Source organism: Delphinapterus leucas, chromosome 13 (genome assembly GCF_059928025.1).
Source record: "Delphinapterus leucas isolate spDelLeu-1000000601 "Yukka" chromosome 13, BTC_Dleu_Yukka2, whole genome shotgun sequence".
Lineage (NCBI taxonomy): Eukaryota > Metazoa > Chordata > Mammalia > Artiodactyla > Monodontidae > Delphinapterus > Delphinapterus leucas.
The window spans coordinates 10762455-10777704 of record NC_143141.1 but is presented as its reverse complement, the minus strand read 5'-3'; the positions used below and the strand labels follow the sequence as shown (position 1 = coordinate 10777704).

At 40.4% G+C, this 15250-nt stretch overlaps 1 protein-coding gene across 2 annotated transcripts in view; it reads left to right on the top strand.

Annotated features, from left to right (window-relative positions):
- Positions 1-15250, top strand: part of NPHP1 (nephrocystin 1) — a 67028-nt gene that overhangs the window by 25806 nt on the left and 25972 nt on the right. Inside the window, exons 9-13 of one of the 2 annotated variants that reach the window (XM_089922770.1) lie at positions 3041-3141; positions 3471-3513; positions 4512-4596; positions 6080-6174; positions 8122-8250. In XM_089922770.1, coding sequence (XP_089778896.1) covers positions 3041-3141; positions 3471-3513; positions 4512-4596; positions 6080-6174; positions 8122-8250 — 453 coding nt within the window. Of the gene's footprint in view, positions 1-3040; positions 3142-3470; positions 3514-4508; positions 4597-6079; positions 6175-8121; positions 8251-15250 lie in introns of both variants that reach the window. The other variant, XM_089922769.1, reaches the window with a different exon arrangement.

Genomic DNA, 15250 nt, shown 5'->3' with positions numbered 1-15250 from the left:
AACCACAAATGTAATTTAAAATTTTCTAGTAACGACACTGAGCTGTCTTGTTTTTCTTCGCACCACTTCTAACAGCAACTGTGTGTTTCTTTTCTGACACCAAATACATGTTGTTTTTCCACACTGATTCTTTGAAACCAACCAGGTATCCAACAATTCAGTTCAATTCTGACACTAGCTCCTGGAGTTAGCACAGACCTCCACAAGGTAAGGGCTCAGTCCCGTAAGACTGCCCCACTTCAGATGCCCGTCACAAGTCCCCGGGGCTAGCTGTGCTTCTGTGTGACCGGCTCTAAACTTGGAAGTTCCCACACCTTTCCTCAGGTTCAATAATTTGCTAGAGGGACCACAGATCTCAGGAAACACCTCACTTTTGCTTCCCAGTTCATTATAAAGGATATAGTTCAGGAACAGCCAAATGGAAGAGGTGCACAGGGCAAGGTATTGGGAGAGGGAGGGAGTGGGACCTGGTTCTTCCATGTGCTCCTGGAACCACCCTGCCAGCACTTCAAGTGATGGCCAACCCACAAGCTCCCTAAACCCTGTCTTTTAGGGATTTTTGGGAGGTTTCATTACATAGACACGATTGATCGAATCATTGGCCGTCAGTGATTAAATTCAATCTCTAGCTCCTTTTCCCTCCCTGAAGGTGAGGGGGTGGGGGGCACTAAAAGTTTACACCTTCTAATCACTGGTTCCTCTGGCCACCAGCACCCACCCCTCCCCAAGCCATGACCTCATGAGCATAAACTCAAGTATGTTTGAAAGGGGCTTGTTATGAATAACAGAAGACACTCCTGTTACTCAGGAAATTCTAAGAGTTTTAGGAACTCTGTGCCAAGGACTGGCATAAAGACCAAATATGCATTTTTATTATACCACACACATTTTTTAAAAGTAAAGGGAAACAGGTGACATTATTAATTTTTTTTTTAGTTAATTTGTTTATTTTTGGCTGTGTTGGGTCTTCATTGCTGCGCACGGGCTTTCTTTAGTTGTGGCGAGTGGGGGCTACTCTTCATTGCGGTGTGCGGGCTTCTCACTGCAGTGGCTTCTCTTGTTGCGGAGCACAGGCTCTAGGCACGCAGGCTTCAGTAGTTGTGGCACACGGGCTCAGTAGTTGTGGCTTGCAGGCTCTAGAGCGCAGGCTCAGTAGTTGTGGCACACGAGCTTAGTTGCTCCGCGGTATGTGGGATCTTCCTGGACCAGGGATCGAACCCGTGTCGCCTGCATTGACAGACGGATTCTTAACCACTGCACCACCAGGGAAGCCCGGTGACATTATTTTTAATAATTTATTTTATCCAATATATCAAACATATTATCTCATTTTAACGTATAATCAATATTTTAAAATCCTTTCTTTTTTTTTAATGCTAAGTCTTCAAATTCTAGTGTGTATTTTACACTTAAATAGCACATCTCAGTTTAGACTGGTCACATTTCAAGTGTCAGTAGGCACAGGTGGTGAGTGCCTGCCCTATTGCCCAGCTCAGTTCTGGGTCATCTGTTTCAATGGTAGCATAGTATTCCAGTCTCATTTAGATGGACATTTAGGTTTCCAACCTATAATAACTATAAACGACATTGCAAAGAAGGTAAGATTAGCTTCCGCTATGAGTTACAGAAGAGCTCCAAAATAGTGGTCTAAATAAGGTAGAAGCATATTTCTCTTGTGTGTGGAGGAAGTGTGGAGATGGGCAGTCAAGGAATGGTAGGGCTCTATCTAATATTTTACCCTGTGGGTAGGTGCGAGCAGCTCTTCCTAGGGTTGTTATCTCTTTAGCTTAGGTTGGCTGCTAGATCTTTCGTTATTAACAATTCCAAGCAGTGAAAGAGGAAAGGGGAAGAAGAAGTCAAAAGGCATGAGCTGCAGTCTTTTAAAGGTTTCTTGGAAGTTACACAAAAAACTTCCAGTTATATCTCCTTGGCCAGAATTTAGTTTCTTGACAACACCTACCTGCAAGGAGGGCTTGGAAAATGTAGCCTTTTAGCTGATTCACTGCTATATTCAGGGATTCTGTTAGAAAAGAAGACCCTGTGTTGTGATCAGTCTGTACATATACCTTGTAGACTGTCTGGTTATTCCCCTTAAATAAATTCCTGAATGCTCATTGCTGGTGCAGAGGGTTTACACCTTTGTATTTTGATTGAATTTGCCATTTTTCCTTTTAGGAAAGTTATGCCTATTTGGACTCCCGTCTCCAGCAGCCGAGAGTGCTTGTGTGTCTACACATTTGCCAGTGATGGTTGTCATCAATCTTTTTGCCAGTGTGATAGACCAAAAACACCCAAAAGGCTCATTATTGTTTTTTATTTGCATTTATTGTACTGCTAGTGAGGTTGAGCATGATTTCATTTGCTTTATGACCATTTCTATTTCTTCTTTGTAAATTGCCTTTTCAGTTCATTTTTGTAAGGGATTTTTGAAAATTGTATTGATTTATAAGAGTTTTTGTCATATCTTGATGATAAGGATATCAACCCTTAGAAACTTATGGCAGATATCTTCTTTGTTGACTTTCAGCCATGTTTTATTTTTTATGTAGTTAAATCAAAGTTACATGGTTTTGGTATCATGACTGGAAAGGGCTTTCGAATCTCAAGATTATTTTCTTCGGGGACTTCCCTGGAGGTCCAGTGGTTAAGACTCCACACTTCCACTGCAGGGCGCGCAGGTTTGATCCCTGGTTTGGGAACTAAGATCCACATGCCATGTGGCGTGGCCAAGAAAAAGAAAAAATATTTTCTTCTAACACTTCTGTAGTTCTTTTTGCTTTTTTGTCTTTTCTTTTTTTTTTTTCATTTGTATAAGTCCCATCTGGCATTTATTTTTATTAAACTTGTTCTCTGCCTCTGTCATTGTAATTTTTTCATATAGTGACATTATCAACCATGTACTGAAATCTTTTTCCACTGATTTTTTTATATGCCCATCATATACTAAATCCCTATCTACACTTGAGCCTTTCTGAAAGTACGTTTATTGGTTGATTTTTGCATTAGGTAAAAAGTGCTTCATATTTCAATAATTTTTCAGCCCTATAATAAAGAAGGCGGCCCGGAGTCTAGTGAAGAAGGCAGTGAAGAAGATGTAGAGGTAGGGGATGAAACGGCAGAAGGAGCAGAAGTTAAACAAAGGTAAAAAGGTGTGAGGGGACATCAAAGTAGGTTTAGGAAACATTTTATTTGTTTATTTTTACTATTATACGTAATTCAAGAATTTCTTGAAATGGAAACAGCTTATAGTTTGGGAGCAGGGCTTTTCATATTACTGTTTGCTTAAGACCATTACAACTTTAACTTGGTGATTATTGTTAGCCCATGATATTATGCTTAGTTTCGGGTAGACTCCTTTAGGTTTTGAGAAGTTACAATGATATACTTTGTTCTTTGATTAATGAACTTCCCTAATTGAGTGAATAGGCATAAACTTTCTGCACACTCACCTAGCTACCGTTTCTCCCTAGAACCGATTCTCATTGGAGTGCTGTCCGAAAAGCCATCTCAGAGGTTGGTATCTCCTGTCTTATTAATGATGTCTCGTTTTGTTACCTAATAGCTCTGATAAGAGTTCAGATTCAAAACAGGATGGAAACTTTAAATGAAAGCATTGGATCTTAAGCAGGATACAGAGCATGGAATGCACAGAGCATTAAAACATATTTCTGGTTTAGTAAGCCTATGCCTATGAGGGCTTGGAAATGTCTCTCATTGATTCTGCTTGAATTTTCTATCATTTGGGTAAAGACAGTTGTTAAATTTTGTTAATATTAAAAAATTCCAAAAAGCTCAAAAAAGTAAGAAACTTGGGACTTCCCTGGTGGTCCAGTGGTTGAGACTCCACACTTCCAATGTAGGGGGCATGGGTTTGATCCCTGGTCGGGAAACTAAGACATGCCACGGGGTGCAACCAAAAAAAAAAAGAAAAAGTAAGAAACTATCAATAATCCTATCATTTAAAAAGTTGCATAACAAAATGAAAATCCACTCCTTCCATAAGTAATCATCACTAACCATTTAGTAAATATATCCTTTCTGCCTTTTTTACCCTACGTATCACTTACGTGGACATGCACATGTGTGCATGTGTGTGTGTGTGTGTGTGTGTGTGTGTGTGAGTGTGTGTATGTACATATAGTGTACAAAAAAGCCATTAATTCTTCAGTGCATGTCAGTTTACGATATCAACTCATCTGTGACAGGGCAGTACTTTGTGGAGCAGGACAGGCCATTTTGATGGGGGCCATGCAGGAAGCAGCAGGTCTGGAGCACAGAGCTCAGCCCCCTGGGCACTGCATGGGGCTTAGGTCCTCAGGAAAGGCCAGGATTCAGCAATGGCGTCTTCTCAGGAATTGGGGGTTAAATTGCTATATTCTTCCGCTAAAGTCTGTACATTTGTATTTTTCTTTTCGGGGGTTGTAGTTGCTACAGTGATAAAGAGAGAGTATCCTAGAGGTGAGGAAACATGAATGAAACCAAGCAAATTTTTGTTTTACTCTCTTCAGCAGATTAACACCGTTGACGTACTGACCACGATGGGAGCTATTCCTGCCGGGTTCAGGCCTTCCACCCTCTTCCAGCTTCTGGAGGAAGGTAACAGGTGTCCATCAGCCACCACAGACTTTTAGTTAAGCGGTCACGGTTTACATCTAATTTTTCTGGCACAGCCAAAGCAAGTCATTGAAAAAGTTGTAACATCTCACATCTCTTGGACACTCATCTTTTCCTTCATCTTGCTTGTGAAGGAGGAAGGAGCCCTGATCCTATCTGAGGCCAAGCCCCCTTCCATTATTTCAAAAACACGACTCTTTGATCAACCCTTTCCTGTATCTTCAGCCTGCTCTCCCCTGCCCCACTGGCTGATTCCCTCATCAGTAGTCCTAGCAAACCTAAAACCTCCCACCTTTACGGACCAGCTCCCCGCAACCCTGTCCCATTCTGGATGAAGCCTCCCTTTCTCTGCTTTTCCTCACAGTGAGACTTTTCCAAAGAGTTTTCCCTATTCGCTGTTTCTGTTTCCTTATTCATTCTTGGATTGCCCTGTACTTGGCAACATTTATTCATAAGCTCATTTTAAAGAGGAATAATGTTGTGGGGAGGCTCCCCTGTATACCCTGAGCTGCTGAGTTATCTGTGGAGGGGCTGCTTTGAGGCTTCTCTGTCGGGAGGCTCTTCTCAGCCCTCCCTGAACACCCAGCTCCTTCGCATGCTTTGTTTTATTTTTGTTTTTTATTATAAATCTCTTTTTATTTATTTATTTATCTATTTATTATTATTATTGTTTTGGGCTGTGCTGTGCAGCTTGCAGGATCTTAGTTCCCCGACCAGGGGTCAAACCCGGGCCCTTGTAGAGTCCTAACCACTGGACCGCCAGGGAATTCCCCACTTCTCATGCTTTGGGTCTTAGGGTACATTCCCAGAGACACCTTCCATGTAGGCCCTCCTACTCCCATTCACTTGAGCACCCTTTATAAGTCTAAGTCAGCTTATAATTATTTTGTCTTTTGTCTACTTATTTTTTGTAACAGTTTCCCCCACTGAAGTGTAAGCTAATGAGGGCAGGGGCCATATTTCTCTGATTCACGTTTATGTTTCCAGTTCCCAGCGTAGCACCTGGCAGAGTAGGAACTCAAAAATGAGTTCTTGGGTGAGTAAATGATTTTGTAATAGGTATTCGTCATGACACGAGTATGGAAGAACAGTATTAAAATGCTTTTGTGTTAAGAAGTAAAATTAATGATTATATACTTTTTCTAAAATATCTAAAAAGTGTTCACAGATTTTCTGCATTTTACAAAAATATTTGAATGGATCATCTTCATCATGGGGCATGTTACTGGCCTAAAAGTCTTTAAGATCTTTCCTAAAGCCACTTTAAGATCAGCTCTCATGTGCTTCTATCCTTACATTTCCTGCTGTTGTTCTTATCTCTGTTGGTATGTCTGTCTTAGGAAGCAAGTTTCTAGTAAACATTTTCGATGTCTGCTTCCTAAGTTTGTACCATAACATCATGAATTTGGGGTTTTGAATTTCATTCGTTCTTTGTAAGAAAATAAAGGAACAATTATTTTTGCAGGGAATCAATTTCGAGCAAGTTACTTCTTACAACCAGAGCTCACTACTTCACAACTGGCCTTCAAAGATCTAATGTGGGATGCTAAAACGGGCTCTGTAAGTATGGTTACTGTCAGTAAAATTATAAATTTTCCAGATTTTGTCATGGTTGCAAATATACAGGTAACGTAAATTGATTAATGCATTATAAAAAAACAAAAAAAAATTGTCTCCGCGTTGTAATTTTGAAACACTTAGTGACAGTTTCATGGCTGAGACAGAACTTGGGTCTGTTACCTTGACGTTATCTTGTTTCTCTTCTCCACTGCTCTCTTCTCCCATTGTTACAAAGGAAATAATACTAGGTATCAATCTTAATCATTCTTTGCCTCAATTTTTTCATCTGTAAAAAGGGAAAAATAGTAGTAATACTTCCAACATAGGGTTATTATGAGAATTGCACTGAATGTGTAAAGGGCTTAGAACAGTGCCTGACACATGATGATAACTTAGTAAATGTTAGCCAGTATCATTATTATTAGTGGCAGTAGTAATATTATTTTAATTAAATAGGAATGAGGAATTTGGCAGTACTTTCTGATTATATTTTGTGGGGAGCTTGGAGTGGAGGATTACTGGTATCCCCCTTATTTGAAGTAGGAAATGCTCTTGACGTTTAATTCTCCTCTTCTCCTCCTTAGAAGATATAAACTGCATTTGAGCCCCTCACTCCCCTTCCTGTTTACCTTCTGCCTTTTCTCCCTTGCTCCCCCAGAGCCTCAGGGAAGAATAAGAGAACCCAGTGTGGCCAGGTTTTGTGGGAAGGGGTGGTGCAGAATTTTCGTACTCTTTTCCTTCTCAACCCGAGCATGCCTGGAATCTTTTTAGCATTAAATATCTCCTATTGCAAGTTTACAAATATGTTATATTTGGTGTTTGTAGTATACTAGTACTGAATAAATAGCATTTAATTTTGTGAACTTGTACCCAGAGAGCTCAATTGTCAGCTCTCATTTTTTAATGGAAAAGGTGACAAACTGTTAAACATTGTCTGATTTTTTTCAGTGATATGTTATTTAAATGGAAAGGCCCAGGACCATAAAGCAGAATGTTAAGAATTGAAGATGTTCTTAAATAAAAAAAAACTAGAATGCCAGTTTTTTTTAATTGACATTCTGAATTATCTCGTGAAATAGAACTGAATAACTACATCCAATGGTCAGTGCGTTCTCTCTGTCAAAACATCTGTATTAGAAGCCAGGGAATAATGTAGATAAATGCTTGGAATTGAAACAAGGAGGAGCTAGCTGGATAATATTAACGCCAGGTGTCACTGGTCACTATGCTGTGGTGACCTTCTATGCGGACCTGCCTTATGTAAGAAGGAACTGTAAGAACGAACCTGGAATACAGTTGATTCCATGGTCAGGTCATTCTTTTTCCTTGATTGTACTGACTATTCTTTTCATCACAATTTTTGTGTATTTAACAAAAAAATGCAAAAATTTTAAAAAGATTTATTTATTATTTATTTATTTTGGGCTGTGTCAGGTCTTAGTTGCGGCACGCAGGAGGTTCGTTGCGGCACTTGGGCCTCTCTCCAGTTGTGGCGTGCGAGTTTTCTCTTCTCTAGTTGTGGCATGCGGGGTCCAGAGCGCGTGGGCTCTGTAGTTTGTGGCCCACGAGCTCTCTTGCTGAGGCGCGCAAGCTCAGTAGCTGTGGCGCGCAGGCTTAGTTGCCCTGCGGCATGTGGGATCTTGGTTCCCTGACCAGGGATCAAACCCACGTCCCGTGCATTGTAAGGTGGATTCTTTACCGCTGGACCACCAGGGAAGTCCCCAAAGCAAATATTTTAAATATAAATATTTATGAAAATTTTAACTGAAGTTTTGGGTTAAATTAAACAGACTATTGAAACTTTTCTTGTGTGTGTACGTTGTGTGCAAAATTTGTTCTTTTTTATTCTATATGCATTTTCTTAAGCATTTACAAAAGGTGCTTTGAAAATGAATTGGTTTTATAAGTCATAAAAGTAAACCTTCCTCATAACTAATTTTCTCTCAGATTAGGTCAAGACCAAGTCGTGTTTCCTTGATTCTGACCCTCTGGAGCTGTAAGATGATTCCTCTTCCAGGAGTGAGCATCCAGGTTCTGAGCAGACACGTGCGCTTCTGTCTGTTTGATGGCAATAAGGTGAGCTTGCTGAGGAGTTAAACCGGTTCCCACCGTATGTTAATGCCACATATTAACCGCGTACTGCACAGGGTCTGTCTGTCTCTTTCTCCCTCTCAACCTCTCTCTCTCTCCGTGTGTGTGTGTGTGTGTGTGTGTGTGTGTGTGTCTGTGTGTGTGTGTATAAGTATCTATATAAAATGATGTGTGGTAGAGTGCAAACTACATGTGTTCTGATGACACAGACTTAACTCCTGGCTCTTTCAGTTGCTAAGTGTGTGATATTTATACGTCACAGTTAACGCCTCTGAGCCTTAGATTTTTCACTTACAAAAAGGTACTGATGCCTATCTTCTAGTATTGTATATGGTTCAGGTTTGAAGGTTAGAGTATTGCATTTTTGACAGGTGTACACACCTGTATAACCAACATCCTAGGCAACATATGGAGCATTCCCATAACCTGACAAAGTTGCCTTGTGTCCTTTTCCATTCTGTGCCTCTCTGATTCCTAAGAGAATATTTTTTACCCAGTACCAAAAAATTTGAATAACTCTTAATTAATTGATTTATGAGATACAGATGAAACAGTGCATGGATGGAACTTTATGACTTTAATTGCATGCACTAGACAGGAAGAAAGATTTTTAAATCAGTGATCTAAGCTCAAACTCAAGAGCATAGAAAAGGAAGAGTGAGTCAATCCCAAAGGAAGTAGAATGGAGGAAATAATAAAGAGTAGAAATTAATGAAATAGAAAACAAGAGAAAGTCAGCAAAGGCAAAGTTTATTCTTTGAAAAGATTAATAAAATTGAGAGGTGCCTAGTAAGACTGATCAAGAAATTTTAAAAGAGAGAAAGAAAACAAATGATTGTTGCCGAAACTCTGCCTCTGTTCACCGGTGCCAAATAGAAACATGGAAACAGAGTTTTGGGTGAAGTAGAAAAGAAGAGCTTTATTGCTTTGCCAGGCAAAGGGGGCCACAGTAGGCTAATGCCCTCAGAACTGTGTGTTCCACCCTGGAGCAGGTAGTGAAGAGTGTTACAGTGCTCAAGGAGCAGAGCGTAATCGGCTCATGGACATTCTTCTGATTGGCTGGTGATGAGGTAATTGGAAGTCAACATCATCAACCTTCCGGTTCCAACCAGTCTGGGGTCTGCGTGCTTGTGGGCAGCACACAGTTAAGTTCTCCCACCTGGAGGGGGTTTCAGTATCTACAGAACAGCTCACAGGACATGGCTCAGAATATTATCTATAGCCCTTGAGGAAGAACTAAAGGTCCTTGACTTTGTTTAATGGCTAAAGTATTATTATTTTGTCTTGCTTGACTGTTTTCCTTTCTTTCTGCATTTTTTCACTTCTCTGATTAAATTTATGCTTTGACTGACGTTTTTCTGCAGACAAAAGGCAGGTGGAGGACAGGGGTGGGGCTCTTTTCTGGGAAGGCCTCATAGGGTCCTGCTTGGTTACATGATCACCATCTGACATGAAAATGGAGACCTCAGCACAGATCCTGCGCACATTAAAGGGATAAGCAGGGGATGTTGTAAACAACTTTATGGCAGTAAATTTGATAACATCAATAAACAGGTAAATTCTTTGAAAACCATAACTTAATGAAACTGACACAAGAAGAAAGAGAACACTTTGAATGACCCCTGTTAAAGAAATTGAAACAGTAATTAAAAATCTTCCAATAAAGAAAACTCCAGACCCAGATGGTTTCACTGGTGGATTCCTCCAAACATTTAAGGAAGAAATAATACGAATAGTACACAAACTTCCAAAGAATAGATAAAGAGGAAATGCCTCCCATCTCATTTCACGAGGCCAGGAAAAACATGATACCAAAATATGACGAGACGTTACAAAAAAGAAAAATTACACGACCGGTATTCCTCATGAATATATAAACTAAAATCCTAAACAAAATATTAGCAAATTGAATCTAGCCATGTATAAAAAAGGACAGTATATCATGACTAATTGGGGTTTATTCCAGGAATTCAAATGTACACACCTGTGTAACCAATATTTAACATTTGAAAATAGATTATTGTAATTTGCCATATTAACAGAACCGAAGAACAAAAACCACCTGATGATCTCAATAGATGCGGAAAAAGCAGTTGACAAACTTTAACACCCATTTATGATTTTAAAAAAGTTCTCACCAAACTAAGAACAGGAGGGAACTTCAAAATGGTAAAGGGCAACAAGAGAAAGCTAAAGCAAAGCTACTAGCATCATCATACTTAATGTGAAATATTGCATACTTTTCCCCTACGGTCAGGAACGATTCAAGGATATCCAAGGAATAAAAAAGATAACTCAGGTTTTTTTAATTGACAAAAGACTTGAACAGGCACTTAAAGAAAATATGGGGGCTTCCCTGGTGGCGCAGTGGTTAAGAATCCGCCTGCCAATGCAGGGGACATGGGTTCAAGCCCTGGTCCGGGAAGATCCCACATGCGTCGGAGCAACTAAGCCCGTGTGCCACAACTACTGAGCCTGCGCTCTAGAGCCCGCGAGCCACAGCTACTGAGCCTGCACGCCACAACTGCTGAAGCCCGCGCGCCTAGAGCCCGTGCTCTGCTACAAGAGAAGCCACCGCAGTGAGAAGCCCGCACACTGCAACGGAGAGTAGCTCCTGCTCGCCATAACTAGAGAAAGCCTGCGCGCAGCAACAAAGACCCAGTGCAGCCAAAAATTAATTTTAAAAAAAGTATAGTACAAATGTTTAAAAAAAAAGAAAGAAAATATGACAAACCAATGGGTCTATAAAAAGATACACAACATATAATAAGTCATCCAGGAAATGCAAATCAAAACCAGAATGAGAGAGAGCCAACCATAGGCTATGCTTAAGAAACCACCTTAAACATAATAATGTAGGCAGGTTAGAAGTAGAGGGATGGAAAAAGACACACCATTCAAAACATACTAATATCAGACAAAGTATACTTCAGAAGAAGGAAAAGTACCGGGAGTAAAGTGGTACATTACATGATAAAATGGACAATTCACCAAGAAGATGTAACAATCCTAAATGTATATACACCTAACATCAGAGCTTCAAAATACATGCAGTAAAAATGGATCGAACTGAAAGGAGAAATGGGCAAAGCCACAATCATAAGTGGAGACTTTAATACTTCTCTCTACAGTACCGTAGAACAAGTAGACAGAAAATTAGTAAGAATATAAGAGAACAGAATAACAGCACGAACAAACTGGATCTAGTTAACATTTGTACAACAGTTCACCCCCAAAGAGGAAAGTACACATTCTTTTTAGTGCGTATGGAACATTCAGCAAAATAGATGGTCCTGAAAAGATTTAGAAGAATTGAAATCATACAGTGTATGGTCTTTGATCACATGTGATTGAATTAGAAATCAGAAACACAAAGATAACTGGAAAAATCCTTAAATACTTAGAAATTAAACGACAGATTTCTCAAGAATCAATGGGTTAAAAGAAAATTTCAAGGGAAATTAGGAAATATTTTGAACTGAGCAAAAAAATGAAAATGCAGCATAATATTTGTGGGATGTTAGCGAAAGCATTGCTTAGAGGGAAATTTGTAGCACCAGAAAAGAATTCTATTATGGGGAGGGGCACGGGTAAGCTGTGACAAAGTGAGAGAGTGGCATGGACATACATACACTACCAAACGTAAAATAGATAGCTAGTGGGAAGCAGCCGCATAGCACAGGGGTATCAGCTCGGTGCTTTGTGACCACCTAGAGGGGTGGGATAGGGAGGGTGGGAGGGAGGGAGACGCAAGAGGGAAGAGAGATGGGAACATATGTATATGTAGAGCTGATTCACTTTGCTATAAAGCAGAAACTAACACACCATTGTAAAGCAATTATACTCCAATAAAGATGTTAAAAAAAAAATCTCAATTTCATAGTCTACCTCCTGAGGGGGTGATGCTTGCCTTGAGATCTGAGGGGTGAACAGGCCATAAGGAGATGAAGAGAAAAGGGGACAAGGGGCGTGTGTACCTGGCTGAAGGAGCAGCACAGGCCAGGGCCCTGGCAGGAGAGGACTTGGGAAGGGGAGCCAGGGGGCTGAGTGGGGGCAGCAAGAGGAAGTGTAGGACGGGATGAAGCAGGAGATACAGCGTAAGACGTTGTAAGCCATGATGTAGGGAGTTTCGTCTTTACCCTAAAAGCGGGGAAAGTCATTGGAGGTAGGACATGACTTAGACGTACGTTCGGGGATGATTTCTGGCTCCTCTCTGGAGATGGATTGAAGGGGAGCGGGGGTCAGAGGGATCTGAGTAGACCCCTTGGGGTCTATGTCACAGTGTGGTGGTCAAAGGGCAGCAAGTGTCGCCTCAAGAACGAAATCTGGAGCCATTTTGCCTGGAATTAACCCTGGCTCCGCCAGCTGGGTGTGGGATGCTGACCAAATGACTCGACCTTGTCTTGTCTCATGTGCATCCCTTAGGGTCGATGTGAGGACTAAATGAGTTAATGTAAGTAAAGCACTTAGACCAATACATGGAACATCATAAGCTGACCAGATGAGAGATGACGATGGTACCTTAGATTAGGGAAGTGGAGATGAGAGCTGTGGCCGGAGGGATATTTAGGAGGCAAAACCCAACACACTTTGGTTGGTGGTGGGTTGGATGTGGCAGGTGAGGGAGAGTGGGACGCCAAGCATGACACTAGGTCTTTGACTTCCACATCTGGGTGGATAGTGGTGACGTGCAGTGAGATAGAGAACACTGATAGATATCTTTCCTTCTGCTGAGTGTACTTCTAACTCGCAGCATGAGGAAAGTGCCTTTCTTTCATCCGCACTGGGGGGTAAATAAGGGTCTTTCCTTCCTTCTACGTGCTCTGCACAAGATCACTGCCAAAAACGAGCCAGTAGGTGTCGCCAGTGACCAAGAAAAGATGAATTGCCTTTTTCCCAGATCTGGTTCCACACTTTTTGCTGTACCTCTCGCTATTCTCATACGTGACAACATAAAACAAAGATTAGAATTTTATTTTGAATAATATATCAAAATAGTAGAAGTTATTTTATATAAAATAATAGAAGTTAGTTTATGAAAAAAATTTGGCAAATTTTCCAAATTGAGGAGTTAGAGAACATATTTAATATGTTATATACTCATGCTATTTACTTAAGAATACTTTTTTTTTTTTTTTTTTTTGCGGTACGCGGGCAGAGGCCACTGCTGTGGCCTCTCCCGTTGCGGAGCACAGGCTCCGGACACGCAGGCTCAGCGGCCATGGCTCACGGGCCCAGCCGCTCCGCGGCATGTGGGATCTTCCCGGACCGGAGCACGAACCCGTGTCCTCTGCATCGGCAGGCGGACTCTCAGCCACTGCGCCACCAGGGAAGCCCAAGAATACTTCTTTAATAAGCCTAAGCCACGTTACAAATAAAAAGCATTATTACTAGAACTAGTTAATGAGACACTACTTCCAATAATGACTGAGTAAGCTCCTCTCCAAATAACTTGCCCAGTGATGAGAACTGTAAATTCTGGGTAATGTATGAAAAGCATCCCAAAGCAGGCAGGTCCTGGAGGGGCATCTTTAACTCTTGAGTCTGCTGTTTTATTTCTTCTCTTTGTTCCCTCTTTTTCATTCCCCTGTTTTATTTTTTTCTGTCTTCCTATGTGTTACCTGAACATTTTTTAGAACTCCATTCTGAATTGTCTGCCGTGTTGTTGAGTGGATCTCTTTGTACAGGTTTTGGTATGACTTTATACCTACATAACTTCCCACGGTTGGCTAGTGTCAACATTCCAGTTGAAGTGACATGTACCTCCCTTACCTCCCTTTAAACCTCCTTACCCTCCCTGCTTTCTAATTGTCTTAAATTATCTCCTCTACATACATTGAGAACCACATCACACAGTGTTAGAATTTTCCTTCAACCATCAAGCATAATTTAGAAAACTTCAGAGAAACCTCTCATATTTACCCTTGTTTTTGCTCTTTCCATTGTTCTTCCTTCCTGATATTCAGAGATTTATCATGTTTTTTCTATTTAGAGAACTTCCTTTAACCATTCTTTTAGGGTAGGTCTGCAGGCTACAAATTCTCGTAGTTTTTCTTTATCTGAGAATGCCTGTTTCCCCTTTATTCCTGAAGGATATTTTCACTAGCTATACAATTCTAGGTTGGCAGTTCTTTTCTTTAAGCACTCAAAAAATATTGTTCCATTTCCTCTGGCCTCTGTCTGATGAGAATTGGTTTTTCCCTGTGGGTGAATCTAGGTGGTGTTTCTCTCTCACTGCTTTCAAGATATCGTGTTTAGTTTTTAGAAGTTTATGTACTTTGTCATGGATTTCTTGGGTTTAACCTGTTTAGGGTTTTCTCAGCTTTTTAAACCATAGGTGTATATCTTTTGCCAAATTTGGGGATTTTTCAGCCATTATTTTCTCAAATACTTTTCCAGCTCCAAACTCCCCTCTCCTCTGGGACTCCGATGACATGAATGTTAGTTAGATCTTTTGTTATAATCCCACAGGTTCCTGAGGCTCCTGATCATTTTTTCCCATCTATTCTATCTCAGTTGTTCAGACTGCATAGTTTCTGTTTTCCTGTCTTCAAGTTCACTGATTCTTTTCTCTCTTTTCTGTTCTGTGGTTGAGTCTATTCAGTGACTTGTGTAGGTATGTGTGTGTGTCTGTTTTTAATCTTGGTTATTGTATTTTCCAGTTCTAGAATTTCCATTTGGGTCTCCTTTATCTTTCATTTTTTTGTTGAGATTTCCTTATTTCTTTCTTGAGACTTTGTATTTCTTTCTATGTTTTAAATTTCTTTTAAGCATCTCCATAGTTGTTTATTGAAACATTTTTAGATGGCTGCTTTAAAATGCTTGTCAAATAATTCCAATATCTGTGTCATCTCAGTATTGGTATCTTTTGATACCAATCTCATTCAAGTTGAGATTTTCCTGGTACTTGGTATAATGGATGATTTTTCTCTTTTTTTTTTTATTGTATCCTGGACATTTTGAGTGTTGGGAGTCTCTGGATCTT